An 18,130-nucleotide genomic window follows, 5' to 3' on the forward strand; every position below is an offset into this window, starting at 1 on the left:
TATTCTTAACCTGCAAAGAGACTTTCATTTTTCCCTCAATTCAAGTAAGACAGAGTATAAAAATTTACTTCGCAATGACAAGTGCAGCAGAGGTCAAAGATCCTGAGGCCTTTCTCAAAGACCCTCGCTTCAACCAAACCTTTCAGCTTCTAGCGGATCCATCGGATGATCACGCCAGTATCCAGGTTAAATACTCCGACTACGGCTATCACAACGCCGCTGATGAGAATGTGCTACTTTTCTTTGCGCCATTATGTGCATCGAGAATTTTCCACTGTGCGAAAGATGAGCTAGCCAAGAAGTACCGTGTTCGTATCGTCGTTATGGACCGGCCGGGTTTTGGTGGGACGGATCCGGTCAAGTTGGAGAAGAGACCTGCCATGTGTCGAAGTAAGTCAACACTCACTGGAACGAAGTCAACAGACAACTAACATTCTCAGAAATGACTCTGGCTCTGCTTAAGCACCTTGGAATCAAGCACGTATCTCTTGCTTGCCACAGCGGAGGAACCGTCTACGCTCTTGACATGCTCTTTCATCATCCAGAGATTCTTCACCCAGAGCGACCCTATCTCGCCATCGGAGCTCCCTGGATCCTTCCATCTCACTCACATCTTCTGTCAATGTCTGTTACTCAATCCCTGCCCGCTAGTATGCTAGCTCAAGCAGATAAGTTTATCGGCTTCGTCAACGGTACTCTTGGTCCGGTTGTCGCGACATCAGCTGGTATGAGCCAAATGTTTGGGTTGTCCAAAAAGAAGAATGTAGAAGGTGGCGCTGAGGAGACCAAGGCTGATGCTCTTTTCGAAGAATCCTTGGAACCATTCTTGTTCAAACTTGTGCACGCAGAGAGTATTCGTGGATTAGGTGACGAATCGGTTTTCTTGATGCAGAAGGTTGAAGGCGTGTCAGGATGGGGTGACTGGCTTGACTACGATGACCTGGTGCCGAAGTTGGTACAAGCACTGAAGGGAGCTGGCAAGAAATTGACCGTAGATGTCTACTACGCAGAAGAGGACTCTATGATTGGAGCGCCGGGAACTGATGGTCCGAAATGGCTGGACAGTTGTTTCAAGGGGGACGAGGTTGAACAGGTCATTACGTACAACACGAAGACCATCGAGGCAGCGGACCACGACACAATTTGGAGTATACGTCGGGATGTTCCAGCCGATGTCTTCAAGAAGTTGGCTGGATAATCGCCAAGTTATCTTTTTCTATGAGCTTTTTGATACAGATAGACTGTCTTCTCAATCCATCTACCTTACAACTTCGCCGCAATGTTAACATGCACAGCCTTGATATTCGAATAAGCCGCAAGACCAGCCTCTCCCAACTCCCTTCCAATACCACTCTGCTTCACTCCTCCAAATGGAATCCTCCAGTCACTATCATTACTAGAGTTAATCCAAACCATACCAGCTTCAATCCTCTTGGCTACTTGATGCGCCCTCGTCAAGTTGGTAGTAAACAAGGCACTTCCAAGACCATACTGTGTATCGTTGGCTAGGTTGATAGCATCTTCTTCAGAGCTAAACTTGCTAACCACCACAAAAGGTCCGAAAACTTCTTCCTGGAAAACTCGCATCTTGGGGGAAACTCCAGTGAAGACTGTAGGTTCGATGAAGTAGCCCTTTCCATCGCCGACCTTCTTGAAAGGTTGGCCACCGAGTTCAAGTTTGGCACCTTCTTTCTTGCCGATTTCGACGAAAGAAAGGATACGGTCGTATTGGGCCTTTGTGACTTGAGGGCCTTGGAAGGTCTTCTCGTCAAAGGGGTCGCCGACCTTGGAGATGTTCTTGACTTGAGCTCTGAATGCAGCAAGGAACTTATCGTAGATACCCTCTTGGACGAGAATACGACTTGTTGCAGTGCAGATTTGACCCTGGTTCGACATGATACCAGCATGGGCCCAATAAGCAGCCAAATCTACATCAGCGTCATTGAAGACGATAAGGGGGCTCTTGCCACCGGTCTCTAAAGTGATGTTCTTGAGATTACTGCTAGCCATCTTCATGATGGTCTTGGCTGTTGGGGTGGAGCCAGTAAAGGCAATCTTATCAACGTCCATGTGAGAAGCGAGGGCTGCACCGGCGACGGTTCCGAGACCGTTGACAATGTTTACGACGCCGGGAGGAAAGCCGGCTTTGACGACTAGGTTGGCGAAGTAGAGAATTGAGAGGGGGGTTTGTTCGGCGGGCTTGAGGACTACAGCGTTACCGCAGGCGAGGGCAGGGCCGAGCTTCCAAGCTGCCATAGCAAGAGGATAGTTCCATCTATCAAGTCGTTAATAACAGATACCTCTCAAATACACGCTAGTAACTAGACTTACGGAATGATCTGTCCACAGACACCAATAGGCTCACGGATAGTATATCCAAACTTATCACCAGTGGTCTCAATGACCTGTCCAAACACCTTATCCGCAAAGCCAGCATAGTATCTTAACGTCTCGGCCACCTCAGTCATGTCCTCATTGAACGAAACAGAGTAAGGCTTTCCGTTATCCCATGTTTCAATCGTGGCGAGAATATCTCTGTTTTCTTCGACGAGCTCGGCAAGCCGGTTCATGAGCTTGCCGCGCTCTGTAGCTGGGAGATCTCGCCAGGCGGGATTGCGAAGGGCGCGACGAGCGGCGCGGACGGCTCTGTCGACATCTTCGGCCGATGCGGCGTAGACGGATGTGATTTCCTGCTCGTTTCTATTATTCTTAGTATTGGGTCGCGTTGAGGTTGGTTTGTGAGCATACGTTGGGTTTATTGAAGTGATTTTCTTGCCATTGGAAGATGGAATCCATTCATTGTTGATAAACAGACCAGTAGGCTGCTTGTAAGTTCGCCCATTGGGGGCAGTAAGTTGAACGTCTAGACTCATTGTGGATGTATGATGATTCGATTCTACAGAAGATATCTGGGGAAATCAGCTGAGGAAAAGCTATCCTTGTATACCTGTGCCCATTCACCAACGTCACTCGATATCGCTTCCGTATAACAGCGGAAGCTATCAACGTGGGGTTCCGATTCCCCAGACCAAAAAGGTGAAAAACGTTGCCCATTTTCGGTATAGTGTCCTCCGGGCCGGTGTGGATATCCGGGCGGGATACCCTGGATCGATAAGGAGAGGTTTCTCGCTTCCGTATCGGGCAGTCGTTTTGCAAGCGATTTAAGCAGAATCGGGGTAAGAAAATGCATTCGGCTACTGTAGTTGCAAGCGGTAGATCATTTGCCGCGTGCTAGAGACTCCATGGGACCCTGGATGCATGATCCAGGGGTGATATGACTGTCATGTCGTATGATTTGCTGTCAAAAATGCAAATATGCTTCCTAAATCAACGTTTCCTGTCACTGGAGATCGACTATACCGATTATGGTAGTAAGATAGGCCAAAGATACAGTGCAATTAAATAGAACGGGTTTTCCCATGCGCAAGTGCCATCTTCATTGATTCTAAACTTCAACTACAACTACACGTATCTGCTACATCTACACACCAAATCTCACTATGGTAGTCCTCCCAACCAATCAAGAAGCACTGGGCCCTCCGGTCTGAGAAGCTCGACGAGCTTCCGTATCCGTCTTGGTTCGGACATCGACATCAACATAGTTAGCCCGCTCCGCGCGCTGCGCATAGATGATGTTTCCCTGCGCCTCCTCGGTCTCCAGATAAGTGATACGTCCCTTGACGACCCAGAACACAAGCGTGATGACAAGCATGATGCCGAAAACAGCAATGGCGTAGTTCATGTCTGCAACCGCGGGGTTCGGTGCGCTCGGGAAGAAGAAGAAAACGGTGGTGACAGCACAGTAAACGACGCCGACCCAGTTGATGACTGAACCAAATCGTCCGAGGGAGAATTCGCCCGGTGGGAGCTTATCTCGGCCGACGAGGAGGAGTGTCAAAATGGGCATGCCGTACGATACTGTGAGTGCGATCGTGCTGACGCTTAGAATAGCTTCCAAGACTGTTGAGGCGAAAGTGTAGAGAACTCCGATGAGAGCCATGACACCGCCCTGAAGCCAGAGTGCACGAACAGGAACCTTCCAGAAATCGTCGACTCGTGCAAAGTAGCCGCTCCACGGAAGACCACCATCTCGAGCAAAACCCCAAGTCAAACGCGAAGCGGTCGTAACGATTCCAATACCCTGTCCGATACCGTTCACGATGAACAGTGTCAGAAGGACAGTTCCGCCTTGAAGACCGACAGTCTGCTTGAGAAGATCCATAAAAGCAAGACCAGTTGTAGGATCAGTGACAATGTCCATATCCACGATGCAGAAGAGACAGACGACCATGAAGATAAAACCGGTGATGGCGCCGATGACGACCGAGAGCCAGATAACGCGGGGGATGTTCTTTCGTGGGGAGGGAATTTCTTCAACCAAGTGGATAGCAGCGTCGAAAGCCGTAAGACCGTAGGCGGCTTGGACAAGGCCGATGAACCAGGTAACACCATCGGGCCAGCCAGTCTGGTTGATCCATTGTCCAAAGACGAAGCTGGCAGGCTGATAATGGAGGTTATCCTTGGTTCCGACGGAGATAAGCATGGCCAAGCTGATGATGAAGAAAAGACTGGCAAAGGAAACACCGACAAAGTTGTTGAACCATGGAAGAACGATGTCCTTTCGACAAGCCACGACGTTGAATAGAGTCATAGCTGCAGTGACACCGACGTAGACGAGGAATAGAACCCATCCCTTATCCGCACCAGCCCAGTCCGGCTGGAAGAGAACCTTCATCTTGAGCATAAACTCGGTCATGAAGGCAATCTGCGACGCCGACAAAGTGATCCAACCAGTCATGTTGATCCACGCACAAAGATACGAGGTGAATCGTCCAGCCTTTGTCGGCCACAATCGCGAGATCCAGTACGCCTGACCGAGCGCAGTAGGCATACTACTACACATCTCACCCAGCGACACAGCAACGCAGACATTGCAGACAAACACGAGACAGAGACCCCAGAGAATGGCGATTGGGCCTCCGCTGGTCAAGCCGCTGTCTATGCCCTGCGCGAACGTAGACCACGTACCCAGGACAGAGAAGGCCAGGGCAAGCATGCTCCACATGCTGAATTTTCGCGAGAGACTCTGGTCATGGCCAAAGTTCGCGAGATCTTCTGCATCGCGGATGGCTTGGTTGGTAGTATCTGTGCGCTTGAGCGCAGAGTTTGTCTCGACGTCGTTGGTCATGGCCGCGTCTGACGATGACCTCGTCGAGAGGAAAAGAATAAATGACGTAAAAGGGAGAAAAAAAGGCGACGGGCAGCCTTGGCGGGAATGAAGCGAGATGTGACTCAGAATGTTGCGATGTGTTGTATGAAATGGGAAGTAAAAAAGCAAATGCGCGTGGCGAGCTTATATCCAATTTGCTACGGGGAACGGACCAACGTCTTTTTGGTAAGGAGACTTTTTTATTAGGTACGATGGCATGGCATGGCACACAGAATTGGAATTGGGTAGGTGCTTTGGTATCAAGTATCGTGTGACAATTAGCTCTACGGGTATGATAGTACTGTACGGGGTACAGAGATTGTGTGGTAGCTGATTGTAGGGATGCTTCAGCACTGAACGAAAAACCTGGCAGAGGCCAAAAAAGCGCGCATTTGGTTTAGTAGCACAGAGATAAGGTTCTTTTTGGGGGGCACTGTTATCTCCAACCCCAGTCATACTGCCCTACTAACGCCTCCTTCAGCGACGGCGTCTGCCATACTGTAAGCCCAGTGATGCAAACAGGGCCGCCATTGACATTCTGACAGGACAACACAGCCAAGATGGAAGTTAGCGATCATTCCAAGGGCTTGGCCTGGCGGTTTGCGGGGAAACGTGAGGGTACCCCATGGGGAATTACGATGCGTCGCATCAGGAGAGAGGACGATGAGATTTCCATTACGTGATGAATTTCAGCGTTTTGTGTAACCACTTCCCCGTGGGGAATAACGCGTTGCTTTTTCGACCGGGCCGGTATAGACGAGGGAAGCTTGGGAAAACGTAATCAAGGGGGAGAGAAGGGATCACCTGTTCGGTTATCTCGGGGGAGAGAGGACATTCTTATCGGCTGCTGAGCGAAACTGCAAAAGGTTACCTATAAACGGTTTAGCGTGGGGCATGGGGGAAAAGCTGAGAATCAGATACTGAAAGCGGTTAGAGTTTAGATGAGGGGAAGATTGACGGTGCTTGGGCTGGGTCAGATGATTGAGCCTCGTGTTTTGTTCTCCAACCGTTTATGCTAGATAACAGTCAGATACAGTAACTTGTGGACCTCAGTAAACGTTCACTGTTTTGCCCGTTTTGAGAGAGTCCAAGATCAGAGAGTTTGAGCGCATCGAACTGCCGGAGATGGCTTGGCACAACAAAGTGATATTCCCCAGGATCATAGAATGCAATTCTGTAGCAGTTTTCGGTAGAGTCCCCCTGTCGAATCTAGATCTCGCTTGCCACTGCAACTGTAGCTGTGCTGTCAGCATTTGCTTCTGTATGTCTTACACCCAAAGTCTCAGCGGATTCCCGCTCAGTGGAGATGCAGCGGAGCGGTGTCAGTCAGGACAATCGGAGCGGGCGCCACACGGTGGATGCCGTGTCTTCTCATCCGCCTTGCTTTTTTACTTTTTGTTCTTCTCTATAAGAAGCTCTTTATCCTCTTGACAATATCTTCCTTTTTTTCTCGTTGCAGTAAACTATCAACTCACGCTTCAAGCTACAGTTCTTCTTCAACTTTGTCCCCTCCAGGTCTAAACCCTTGGACACTTATACGGATACTTGATCATCCACCGTATGGCACAGTCGCTCAGCCCAGACAACGTTCATCATGATTGCAGACACCTCATCCATCGCCGGCTACACCATCTTTCGGGAAGAGCCCAACGACGCCGCTCCCGACCTGTCCAATTCTCAACATTTACATCCTCTCGGTATGTTTTCCTTCTCGATTCACCCCAATTGAACCCCCCCTAACAATTCCAGATCCGCTATCGATTGACGAGATTCGCGCTGCCGCAAAGATCATTCGTGATTATGCCAAGCCCAAATCCCTAAAGTTCAACTGTCTCACTCTTCGTGAGCCTCTAAAAGCAGAATATGCTGCTTTCCGCGCCCGAACTGGTCCTCGACCTTCTCGTCGCGCTTTCGCCATCGTCATCGAAAAGGGCAATGGTCAAGTCTCCGAGGTCGTCGCCAACATCGCCGACGGCAAAGTCGAGACTTGGAAGGACGTCTCTGAAGTCGGTCCTACTCTGACCCTCGAGGATCTTGACGTCTGCGAGCGTGTTGCTCGTGCCGACCCTCGTGTCATTCAGGCCTGCAAGGACCTCGGCATCGATGACATGTCCAAGATCTACATCGATGCTTGGGCAATTGGTGTTGATCAGCGTTGGGGCTATGAGCGCCGTCTCCAGCAGGGTCTGGTGTATTATCGCGCTTCGCCCAACGATAACCAGTATGCGCACCCGTTGGATTTCTCCGTCGTGGTCGATACTGAGAAGGAGGAAGTTCTCACTGTTGATATCCGCTACGTCAACGGTGAGCGAACAAAGGTTCCTCTTACCTCGCACAACTACATGCCTGAGTTTATTGGCGAGAACTACATTGATGGTACCCTCAAGCCCATCAACATCACCCAGCCTCAGGGCGTTTCTTTCCGCATGCGAGGAAATGAGATTTCTTGGGCTGGTTACAAGATGCACATCGGATTCAACTACCGTGAAGGTATCGTTCTGTCTGATGTTCGCATGGAGGATCAGCATGAGCACCGTGAGCGCACTCTCTTCAACCGTATCAGCGTTGTCGAGATGGTTGTTCCCTACGGCAACCCCGATCCTCCTCACCACAAGAAGCACGCTTTCGACGTCGGTGAGTATGGAACCGGTCTTATGACCAACTCTTTGAAGCTGGGATGTGATTGCAAGGGTGCCATTCACTACCTCGATGCCGTCATGGCTACTGGCGAGGGTGATCCCGCTATCATCAAGAACGCCATCTGTATTCACGAGGAAGACAACGGTCTTCTATACAAGCACACCGATTACCGAGATGGCACCGTCATCTCTGCTCGTGATCGCAAGCTCATCATCTCGCAAATCATCACCGCCGCTAACTACGAGTACGGCTTCTACCACACCTTTACCCTCGACGGTACCTACAAGCTTGAGATCAAGCTTACCGGCATGCTCAACACCTACTGCATGCACCCCAGCGAGACAGCCGCTCCCTACGGAACAGAAGTCGCACCAACCATCAACGCTCACAACCACCAGCACATCTTCTCCCTCCGTGTTGACCCCGAGATCGATGGACCCAACAACTCCATCGTCCAGAACGACGCCATGCCTTCAGAGGCAGAGGTCGGATCTCCCGAGAACCCTTACGGCAACGGATTCTACTGCAAGAACACTCCTCTCCGAACAGCCAAGGAGGGCGCTGCGAACTACTGCCACGAGACAAGTCGATCATGGGCCATCACCAACCCCAACAGCATCAACCCATCCGCCAAGAAGCCCGTCGCTTACAAGATCCTCAACAACAACTGCCCAGGTCTTCTCGCCAAGCCTGGCAGTGTCGTGTACAACCGCGCTGCTTTCGCTCGCAAGAGTCTCTGGGTTACTCCCTACAAGGACTACGAGATCTTCCCTGCTGGTGACTACGTCTGCCAGTCCACCGGTGTCGAGAACCACCCTCACAACAGCACCATTCTCGACTGGGTAGCTCGCGATGAGCCCATTGAGAACACTGATATCGTCTGCTATATCCAGTTTGGTCTCACTCACTTCCCCCGTACAGAGGATTTCCCCGTGATGCCTGCTGAGCCCGTCAGCGTCATGCTTCGCGCCTCAAATTTCTACCAGAAGAACCCTGGTCTGTGGGTTCCTCCTTCGGCTCTTTGTGTCGATGCTGCATCTAAGGATGCTTTCGGTAAGAAGGAGGAAGAGGCTCCTTCTTCTTGCTGTGCTACCAAGACGCTTCCCCGTCTTTAGATGGATGATGTAATGACTGGGGTAGTGTAAACTTAAAACTGGATGAGTGTTTAGCATTTTGGCATATCATGGGTTTTTGCATAGTTAGTTAGCAAGTTGAACATCAAGAATGAATGAATTCCTTTCTCAAATATGTCTCTACCAGTGATCTCTCTTCTTGAACACCTTCTGCTCAGTCGTCGCTCTTCAAGTGAACAGCTATGACCTCAAGATCTGAATGTAAAAAGACCCCAAACCTACTAAACCCGCCACGGCAAGGAGCGATAAACCAACTCGCGACATCTTGGCGGGCTTGTTAGTGATGACATTTCGATACTCCAAATCATTCCATGCAACAAATACGCTTCGCAACCAGAACTTGAACTGCCAGTCCGGGAACATGATCGTGTTCCTATTTGTCTTTTCATCGATAAACCACGATGTGCATCCTGTCGCCCATACAAGGCTTTTAGCTTTCTCTTGAACTCTGTCAATGTCTTTCTTCTCAGCTTCGGGAGTAACCTCAACGATGTCTGCTTTTCCGGAAAGAATTGGGCGAAGAACTCTCATTGTGTAGTTAATCTGGCACTCGGTGGTGTAAATTACTGATAGATGACCGCTTAACGTGTTTGGACCCATCATGATGAAGAAGTTGGGGAACTCCGAGAGGCATGTTCCAAAGTAGGATGACGCCGTGCCTTCACTGACTTGATCCCACTGTCATGTGTCAGCAAATTTCAGACCACGATTGATAGAAAGTGGCGGAAACAGCACTTACATGCTCGTTGATGCTGACACCACCCTTTCCGTATATCTTCATGGGGAAGAGTGGCTTCTGGGTCTCAAAGCCATGCGCAAGGACAATGGCATCCGCTGTTATCAACCTTCTAGAAGACGTTCGTACACCTTTCGCTTCAATCTTCTGAATAGGGTCATCATATACCAGCTCGACATTTTCTTGATGCAAACAAGCAAGGTAATCTGTGTCATTTACCCTTCGCTTGCAGCCAACCTCAGTTTTGGGAACCAGAAAGTCCAGATACTCAGCCGGTGCCGTCCTTCGGATATAGTTAGTAGTATCTTTCGCCCACTGATTCCGGATTTGAAGACCTTCGGCAACTCTAAAGCCTGCAAAGTCTCGCTCTTTGAGGTAGTATAACCATGCACGATATAAGCGCATTATGAAGGGGATCCATTTCATAGTCCACTTGAAAGTGGCCGAGTACCTTGGATTAGGACGCTCAGCAAGCCAATGCGCTTGTCTTGCGAACTGGGTTGCTTTCTTCACGGCGCTGCCTCCTGAGCTTATGGCTGGGAGGACTTGAGTTGCGCTGCAGCCGTTTCCTAAGGCAGTGAGCCACTGCGTCAAGTACTTGCTGTGATAAGCTCACCTATTATGACAACTTCCTTATCTTTCCAATTGAGCGAATGATCCCACTTAGCTGTATGGAACATTCGCCCCTCAAAGTCAGAAGCGCCGGGAATGTCGCACTCTTTGGGGACAGAGAGGGCACCAACAGCCGAGATAAGAACTTTGGAACGACGGATGAGAATTTCTGCTGTCGTCATATCTCGGATGGTGACTTCCCAAGTCCCAGAAGACTCGTCCCAACGAGCAGACTCAACAACTGAGTTGAACCTTACATGTCTCTCAATATCGTACTTCTTGGCAACATCGTTGAAGTAGGTTTGGATCTCAGGTTGCATAGCATATGCTTGAGACCAGTTGGGATTGAGAGCGAAGGAATAAGAGTAAAAATGAGATGGAACCTGCAAGAAGAGTTAGTTGCTATATCTCTGGGTTACTCGATGCATACATCGCATCCACAGCCTGGATAGCTGTTGACTCGCCATGTCCCGGCCATTCCAGAGTCTTTCTCAATGATCTCGAAGTTCCTGGTGCCGAATTTGCGGATCAATTGAACACCGAGACCAATGCCTGACATCCCGGCACCGATTATGAGGACGTCTGTTTGACGCATACTGTCTTTTCTTGCAGAACACGTAAAACGAATACAGCTATTCTCAGAAGATGAAATAAATGAGGGACTCAGGTCTGGGCATTGTATTGATGGATATATAATCGTGACGCAAACTAGTAGCTACAAACACCTCAATCGAGATTGCTACGCCTTGTAATACATACATTGTTATTCTGCGCCTTCACCACTGCAGTCCTTAAGTTGACGACATCATCACATCCCAAAGTGGTAATCAAGGCGAAATGTGGGTATAAGCCACTTACGACCCAAAAACACGGACAACAAGCCGACTCCAAAGATTCCTCAACATTCGGGGGCATTAGGCAACGATAAAATTACATAAACGAGGAGACAACAAGCGGGGGTCGCATTCGCGTGGGTTTATGCCGCTGCACCTCGCTGCAATGAATTGAAGTGGCGTACAGCGAGAAGAGGGGAAGTCATGTTGACTGGCTAAGCCGAGAACAACACAGACATCAGGGTCACTTGACATCGTCGGTTACCTAAATAAGTAACCCGCGTATGCATTTGAGACTGATGCGTGGCACTTTCACAAGTGCAGCTCAATAACTCGCTTGTTACATTGCGGGGCTATTGTGTGAACTGCAGCTGAACCGAGGGATAGAACATGATCTGAGGTAAAGACTGGCTCTTGATGCTACAACAAACTAGCTAACGCGCTTACAAAGTTGAACCCCAGATTGACTTATCACCAAGCCACTCCCAAATACTCTTATCCGCCTCCTCAGTGTTACTAATAGAAACTCCCTTCGACTGACCAGTCGTATCGGGCCCAGGATCATTGAACAGCTGCACACAACGGGTGTTGTTCTTTCCAACCTCAAGCACCGTTCCACCAGGGTACTTGTCACTCTCCACACAAAGAAGCATGGCCTCGGCAACTTCTTGAGGTGTAACCCACTCATCCTGCCCCTCATTCACATATTTCAACTTCTCGGGATGTTCTGTCCATAACGGGGTGCGCACGAGCCCAGGTGCAACGGCATTGACACGAACGCCAATTTTCTCAACTTCTGCAAGACATCGTACAAAACCTGTGATGCCGAATTTGCTTGCTCCGTACATAGGACTTCTGAGCGCGGGGCATTGAGCTGCAATAGAGGAAATATGAATGACTCGCTTTGGATTTTCAGGTGAGACTTTCTTGGGGGATCCATGTAACCATTGTGAGATAGCAAGTTGTGTGGCACGAATCGGATGCGTGAGGTTAATATCAAGTAGCTTGTAATGATCGCCGTCAAGAGGATCTTTAGATTCAGCGGATCCCGGAGGGTGCCAAAAGTTAGAAAAATGAGGCTCGTAGACGCCAGCCCCAGGACAGACGATGTCAAAGTCGCCAAATTCTTTAACGGCGGTCTTGAATGCGTTGGTGAGATCTTTCCAGGATGTGACGTCTGTTTTGACAAAAACTGCTCGTGGAGAGGAGTCTTTGTACTTTGAGACTAGAGCTTCGGCTTCTGGTCTCAGGGAGAGGTCTGCTATGACGACGTTGCAATTTTTTGCGAGCAAAATCTGAGCAAACTCATAGTTGATTCCTGGGAGTTATGAGCATGTGGTTCATATGAATTGTTGGGGTAGATGTACCTGACCCAGCGCCTGTGACGATGGCGGTCTTACCAGAGACGGAGAATGGTTGAGCTGATTGAGAAGACATGATGATAAGATTTGATAACAGTACTTAATTCACAGAGTGTTACTATGCTGCTTATAGGTTAAGCCAGCAGAAATAGAAGCCATTCAGCTCAATAAATAACCTAAACAACTTCATATACAAGTCGGCTCCGCTAATCGGGTCCGCTTATCAACTGGGGCTTCAAACTGCCGAGACGTCACTCATCACCCCACATTCTTCACTCTCCTCGCCTTGATGCCCTGTTCTGTCCGCCCATCTTTCGGCTTGGTCTCCGCATCTAACTCATCCACCGGTGGCAACCCGCATCGGAACATGCACCTTGTTCATAAAACACTGTTCGGCTCGATCACCTAAATGCTTTCTATCAATTTCTCGGCTTGACGACAATGCGGTCTTTTTCTGGCTGGTAAGTTACCCCTCATCTTGATGGAATGAGGTACTGACGGCGAGCAAGCCAAACTTGCAGAAGCAGAAAGTTGAAATGTGATGAAGCAAAACCGGTCTGTGGAGCATGTAGCAAAAGTTCGCGAACGTGCAGTTACTCCAAGAGATCTGTATTTCGGCCATTTCAGAGCTACGCTAGAAAGAGGAGTCGAAGCGAAGTTGTTGAAGATTTTGATGCTGTTGATACCAGTGATGCTTTTGAGGCGGATCATGTCTGGGTCGAGGTTCCGGACGAACGTAAGTGCCAAGCTTATCGTGCGTGTCTGGTTGCTAACATGAGTATGCTCAGTTTACTTTGTCCATGTTGAGGATCCCTATGCGGAGCAAGATAGCATAAGGGTTGACTATACTGATGAAACACGGGAGACATCTTATACGGCAGACGCAGTGCAGGTGATAGAGTCTCCTGAACCACAAGCAGGCTCTTGGACCGGTACTTCTGTTATCATTGATGAAGAACCATACGTTCCAGACGCCGAATTCGAAGCAGCCTCAACTCCTGGCGAACATCCAGATCACTCAAGACTGGCAACACTTCATCTGCTAAAGCATTACAAAGAAGGACCAGGTATTTGGTGAGTCCTCCTCTCCATTGATATAAGTAGTTCTAACAATATAAGGTTTGACATCTTTGATACTGGTTGTTACTTCTCGGGCAAAGTCCCCGTCAAAGCAGCAACTAGTCCCTTACTCAAGTCGTCCATGTGTGCCATCGCTGCGAAACATCTATATCGCGTGAACAAGAGTCGCCTTAACCTAAGGTTCGAAGACTCCAGATGGCGAGGATATGACTGGCGATATGAATCCGCAAAGCACTACGATGAGGCTATCCACCATCTGAAGAATGCAGTTGACCTTTGTACCTATGAGAATAGCTTGAGTGACAAAGAGGATATGCTTGCTGCGGTTGCTATCCTTTGTATCTATGAACTGATGGATGCACCTGGGACGGCCTGGCGAGCCCATCTCAGTGCTTTGCCGCTGTTCAGTCCAACGGAAGATACTTCACATCCTGCTTCGCCGGTGGTGATACCACGCACAGCCATTCAGGGGCCTATTCTCTGGAGCTTAGCACGTCAAGATCTTCTCTGTGCCTGTAAGCTTCAACCGTCTCCCCCCAGCTGTTCATCTCACTGAATTCTCAGTCATTAGCGAAACTCAGACTCGTCTCGACCTAAAAGACGTACGTCTTTGGCAGAATGCAGGTCTTGCCACCACAGAAGACGGAGCCCTCATGCCCTTCAGTCCTCCATGCTCAGCAGATATTCGTACCGTAGCTGATATCGAAGAGGATACCAAAAGTAATGAATTAACGTGGCTCATTGGCAAACTCTCAAATCATCTCACCTCAGGCGACGCGATCAACCCATCAGACTACGCACTCCCTCTCGGCCAACGTCCTACCATCGGCGTAACGCAAGAACGCCTTCTCGAACGCTGGAAAATGCTAATGACAGAATTCAAAAAATGGCACGACAGTCTTCCATCAACATTCACACCCTACGCTCGAACACCATACCCCTCCTCAGACTCCTTCAGCAGCTTCACCCAAATATGGTACGAACTCCCTATCTGCGCCGCAACAATGCAAAACTACCATATGGCCATGATTCTCCTCCTGGTAAACCAACCCCAAGAATCAACATTTATACGCTCCACTGTCTCAGCGCGATTAAAGTCTTATCGACAAATCCAACAAGAAGTACATCATTACGCAAGAGAAATTTGTGGTGTTAGTTTAGCGGAGCCCTCGGATCCCGTAAGGGCGAATTCAGTGCAGGCCTTATTCGTGGCGGGGCAAGTATTTTATGAAAAGGGCGAGCAGGAGGCGGTTCTGAGGCTTTTGGAAGATGTTGAGAGGGATTTGGGATGGACTACGAAGTTTCATCGGGCCAAGCTTGTAGATGAATGGCCTCAAGATAGCTAATGAAGCATGAACCCTTAGTCGTGCTCGATTCTGTCGTGATGATAGCTAAGCCGCAACGTTCCGTTGATAGAGTAAATGAGGAATAATAGTTCCAAGCCGAGATTGCAAAGTTACATAGTCAACCATGCAATCGTCTGTGATGTTACCGAGGCGAGCAGTAATCCCGCGTTGATCTTCGCCTTGATTACCATTAACTCGTGAGACGGCCCCAGATACTCATTCTTATTGGTCATTCGGCTTGTTGTCCATTTACGGCACGTCACATCAGCGCTACAAGAACCAAACTCAAAATACTGATACCGCTGCGAGCGCTGCAAGGTGACGAATTGCGGTTAGGTCAAGGGATAAGCCGCGGCTTACAGTCCGGTAGCTCCGAGTGATACTTCGACATCTCTATAAATACTGACTGCTCAGATTAAATAAACGCATTAATTTCAATACCTTGATCAAGAACAGAAATGATGGCGACTTCGACTTTTGGACCTCGTCTGGCTGGTAAAGTCTGCATCGTGACAGGCTCTTCATCTGGCTTGGGCCGTGCAATCGCATTGGCTTACTCTCATGAGGGGGCGCATCTCGTCTGCGCTGATCTCCAACCGGCTGCACGCGCGAGTGTGAACGGAGAGGAGGAGGTCAACACGGATGAACTGATCAGATCAAATGGCGGCCAGGCTATATTCGTTGAGACAGATGTTACCAAAACCGCTGCCGTGGAACAACTGGTAGCTAGAGCTGTCATCCAGTTTGGCCGCATTGACGTGTAAGTAAAATGCCCTAGATAACCCGCCGAGAATAGACGCTCACTCCGTACAGACTGGTCAACAATGCTGGTATTTCTGTTGAGGCAGGCAAAGAACCTCGTCGGGTTCACGAGACTCCGGAAGATTGGTGGGATTTGACCATTGCTGTCAACCTCAAATCCATCTTTCTGGTCAGCAAGTATGTCATTGCTCAGATGCTGAAGCAAGACAAGTCTGAGACAGGTGATCGAGGCTGGATCATCAACATGTCTTCCATTTTTGGCCTCGTAGGAGGGTACACGAATGGTAAGAAACCCCCTCTCTACAATCTTCGCAATGCTAATCGTGAAGCTGCGTATGCTGCTTCGAAAGGTGGTGTAACAAACTTGACACGTACCATCGCCCTGGATTACGCGAGAGATGGGATTCACTGCAATGCCATCTGCCCAGGCTGTAAGTGCTTAACATGTCACAATTATCCTCACCGCTAACAGATGATGAAGTTACTGAGACAGCTATTTTTGCGGACACCATCAAGACTCGAGATAGGGACCTCATCCGATCAAGGCATCCTCTTCACGGAACTGGATCACCTCAAGATCTTGTTGGTGCTGCGATCTTCCTTGCTAGCCAGGAGGCGCGATGGGTTACTGGAGTGAACCTCCCCGTGGATGGTGGCTATACAGCACAGTAGTGACTCGATACAAGACATCATGCTCGAGTGAGCATTCACATCTAATCGGCAGTCATAAACCTCCCAATTTATATGTATTCATCTAATCTATTATCCATACACAAAGAAATATATCTTCTCATGATCTCATCGTAATGCACCGTTCCTCATACAGATATTGCATCGTCCGTCTTAGTATAACCTCTACATAACCATCTCACTACTCAAACATCCCAAACTCAAAGAAATAATACAAAGGAAAGGTTTCAAATGAGTGACTCGTTAAACATGTTCATACATCCATCTCATCCCATCATCTAAGCATCATCTAAGCATCAGCTGATCCATCAGACTGAGAAGAAGACCTCGTCGCAGAGGAGTTAAGGTTACGTCGTCGCACAATATGGCTCCTATAAAGGTTAGCATCACTACATCTTGAACAGTTAAAGGGGAAACCTTACAGTCCACTTCCATTCCGAGGATCTCGAACAATAACCAACTCCTGCGCCCTTTTGGGATCCTTGATAGGCTTCCTCCCCCCACCGCTCTTACTCCTCGTCATGCCGCCGTTGTTAATCTGAGCAACAAGAGCAGCAACCTGTGTCTGAAGTGAGGTGACTTCCGCGTTAGCAGCCTTTTGAGCCTTCTTGGCCTCGTCAAGCTGCTTCATAAGCTTGTTGTTCTCAGTGCGGAGTTGTTTCAACACGACGGCTTCTCGCTCAGCACTCTCAAGCTTCTTGGTGAGTTCATCGCGTTCAGCAGTCAGAGCATCGACGGTGGAAACTTTCTCTTGGAGCTTGGCTGCGTTTTCCTCGGCGGCGGTGAGCTTGCCTTTGAGATCATCGCGTTCGGTAGTGAGAGTATCGACAGAGGCAGCTTTTTCCTTGAGGGCGGCTGCTTCTTCCTCAACGGTGGCGAGCTTCTTGGTGACTTCGTCGCGCTCGGTAGTCAAAGTGTCAACGCTAAGTTGGAGTTTACCAGCGTTTTCTGCGGTGGCGGTAAGCTTGGAGGTAAGGTCGTCGCGCTCGGTAGTAATGGCTGTGACGTTTTCTTCGGCGGTGGTGAGTTTGCCGGCGATTTCGTCACGTTCGGCTGTGGTGGTGGCGACTTTCTCCTTGAGTTCTGTGTTCTCGCCTTGAAGTTCCTCGGCGGTAGGGGGAGCGGGCTCTTCAGGTGCTGGGACAGCCTCGGGTTCTGGCTCAGGTGCTGCTTCTTCAACCTTCTCCTCTGCAGCGACCTCTGGCTCGGCCTTTTCTTCAACTGGGGCTTCTGCCTCCTCAACCTTTGCCTCAGGCTCAGGCTCAGCTTCAGGTACAGACGCAGACCCTTCAACCTCCTCCTCAACAACAATCACATCCTCAGTGTCCGGTACATCCTCAACAGACGCAGGCTGCGGTACACTCGCAGGGTCTGGCTTCTCCGTAGCATCAGAGACAACACTAGCAGTGTCATCAACCGTACTAACAGAGCTCGAAATCGTCGACAGCGAACTCGACACCACGCTCGCAGTATCTGACAACGACTTGAGACTCGAGTTCTCCGACCTCAAACTCTTCACTTCAACCGCCAACCTCAACACCTGCGACGTCTGATCATCCTGATCATTCAACAGACTCCTCACCTGCTCCTTCATCGTCTTGTTCTCCCCGTGCAACTGCTCATACTTCTTCTTCAACTTCTTCCTCTTCGTCTCAACCTCCTCAACCTCCTTTGCCACCGCCTCCTTCTCCTTAGTGATTGATTCGATCTGCGATTTAAGCTCTCCGT

The 18,130-nt window shown here is 49.4% G+C and overlaps 8 protein-coding genes across 8 annotated transcripts; 4 read left to right on the plus strand and 4 right to left on the minus strand.

Annotated features, from left to right (window-relative positions):
* The first annotated feature begins 15 nt into the window (after nucleotides 1–15).
* On the plus strand, nucleotides 16–1,336 carry BKA55DRAFT_737425 (uncharacterized protein). Its single transcript, XM_046201361.1, has 2 exons — nucleotides 16–390; nucleotides 441–1,336. The coding sequence occupies exons 1-2, from the start codon at nucleotides 75–77 to the stop codon at nucleotides 1,196–1,198; spliced, it is 1,074 nt and encodes a 357-aa protein (XP_046049891.1). The 5' UTR covers nucleotides 16–74; the 3' UTR covers nucleotides 1,199–1,336.
* On the minus strand, nucleotides 1,264–3,177 carry BKA55DRAFT_642058 (aldehyde dehydrogenase; the record flags this gene model as incomplete). Its single annotated transcript, XM_046197145.1, has 3 exons — nucleotides 2,749–3,177; nucleotides 2,332–2,700; nucleotides 1,264–2,275 (listed from the first exon to the last, which is right to left on the minus strand). The coding sequence occupies exons 1-3, from the start codon at nucleotides 2,871–2,873 to the stop codon at nucleotides 1,264–1,266; spliced, it is 1,506 nt and encodes a 501-aa protein (XP_046049892.1). The 5' UTR covers nucleotides 2,874–3,177.
* A 174-nt stretch (nucleotides 3,178–3,351) lies between these two features.
* On the minus strand, nucleotides 3,352–5,455 carry BKA55DRAFT_566034 (amino acid/polyamine transporter I). The gene has a single exon (XM_046192576.1). The coding sequence runs from the start codon at nucleotides 5,186–5,188 to the stop codon at nucleotides 3,521–3,523; it is 1,668 nt and encodes a 555-aa protein (XP_046049893.1). The 5' UTR covers nucleotides 5,189–5,455; the 3' UTR covers nucleotides 3,352–3,520.
* Nucleotides 5,456–6,595: 1,140 nt separating this feature from the next.
* BKA55DRAFT_613167 (copper amine oxidase) lies at nucleotides 6,596–9,092 on the plus strand. The gene is made up of 2 exons (XM_046196678.1): nucleotides 6,596–6,906; nucleotides 6,959–9,092. Exons 1-2 carry the CDS (start codon nucleotides 6,804–6,806, stop codon nucleotides 8,962–8,964), a joined length of 2,109 nt encoding a protein of 702 aa, XP_046049894.1. The 5' UTR covers nucleotides 6,596–6,803; the 3' UTR covers nucleotides 8,965–9,092.
* BKA55DRAFT_566037 (uncharacterized protein) lies at nucleotides 9,085–11,113 on the minus strand. The gene is made up of 4 exons (XM_046192577.1): nucleotides 10,761–11,113; nucleotides 10,335–10,713; nucleotides 9,722–10,287; nucleotides 9,085–9,660 (listed from the first exon to the last, which is right to left on the minus strand). Exons 1-4 carry the CDS (start codon nucleotides 10,923–10,925, stop codon nucleotides 9,163–9,165), a joined length of 1,608 nt encoding a protein of 535 aa, XP_046049895.1. The 5' UTR covers nucleotides 10,926–11,113; the 3' UTR covers nucleotides 9,085–9,162.
* Nucleotides 11,114–12,697, minus strand: BKA55DRAFT_566039 (uncharacterized protein). Its single transcript, XM_046192578.1, has 2 exons — nucleotides 12,531–12,697; nucleotides 11,114–12,481 (listed from the first exon to the last, which is right to left on the minus strand). The coding sequence occupies exons 1-2, from the start codon at nucleotides 12,598–12,600 to the stop codon at nucleotides 11,607–11,609; spliced, it is 945 nt and encodes a 314-aa protein (XP_046049896.1). The 5' UTR covers nucleotides 12,601–12,697; the 3' UTR covers nucleotides 11,114–11,606.
* A 64-nt stretch (nucleotides 12,698–12,761) lies between these two features.
* Nucleotides 12,762–15,122, plus strand: BKA55DRAFT_566043 (uncharacterized protein). Its single transcript, XM_046192579.1, has 5 exons — nucleotides 12,762–12,985; nucleotides 13,034–13,260; nucleotides 13,313–13,598; nucleotides 13,644–14,119; nucleotides 14,169–15,122. The coding sequence occupies exons 1-5, from the start codon at nucleotides 12,966–12,968 to the stop codon at nucleotides 14,948–14,950; spliced, it is 1,791 nt and encodes a 596-aa protein (XP_046049897.1). The 5' UTR covers nucleotides 12,762–12,965; the 3' UTR covers nucleotides 14,951–15,122.
* A 139-nt stretch (nucleotides 15,123–15,261) lies between these two features.
* Nucleotides 15,262–16,464, plus strand: BKA55DRAFT_566044 (uncharacterized protein). The gene is made up of 4 exons (XM_046192580.1): nucleotides 15,262–15,710; nucleotides 15,764–15,996; nucleotides 16,042–16,143; nucleotides 16,194–16,464. The coding sequence occupies exons 1-4, from the start codon at nucleotides 15,409–15,411 to the stop codon at nucleotides 16,382–16,384; spliced, it is 828 nt and encodes a 275-aa protein (XP_046049898.1). The 5' UTR covers nucleotides 15,262–15,408; the 3' UTR covers nucleotides 16,385–16,464.
* The last annotated feature ends 1,666 nt before the right edge of the window (nucleotides 16,465–18,130 follow it).

Source organism: Fusarium redolens (assembly GCF_020744475.1).
Source record: "Fusarium redolens strain MPI-CAGE-AT-0023 chromosome Unknown BKA55scaffold_7, whole genome shotgun sequence".
Lineage (NCBI taxonomy): Eukaryota > Fungi > Ascomycota > Sordariomycetes > Hypocreales > Nectriaceae > Fusarium > Fusarium redolens.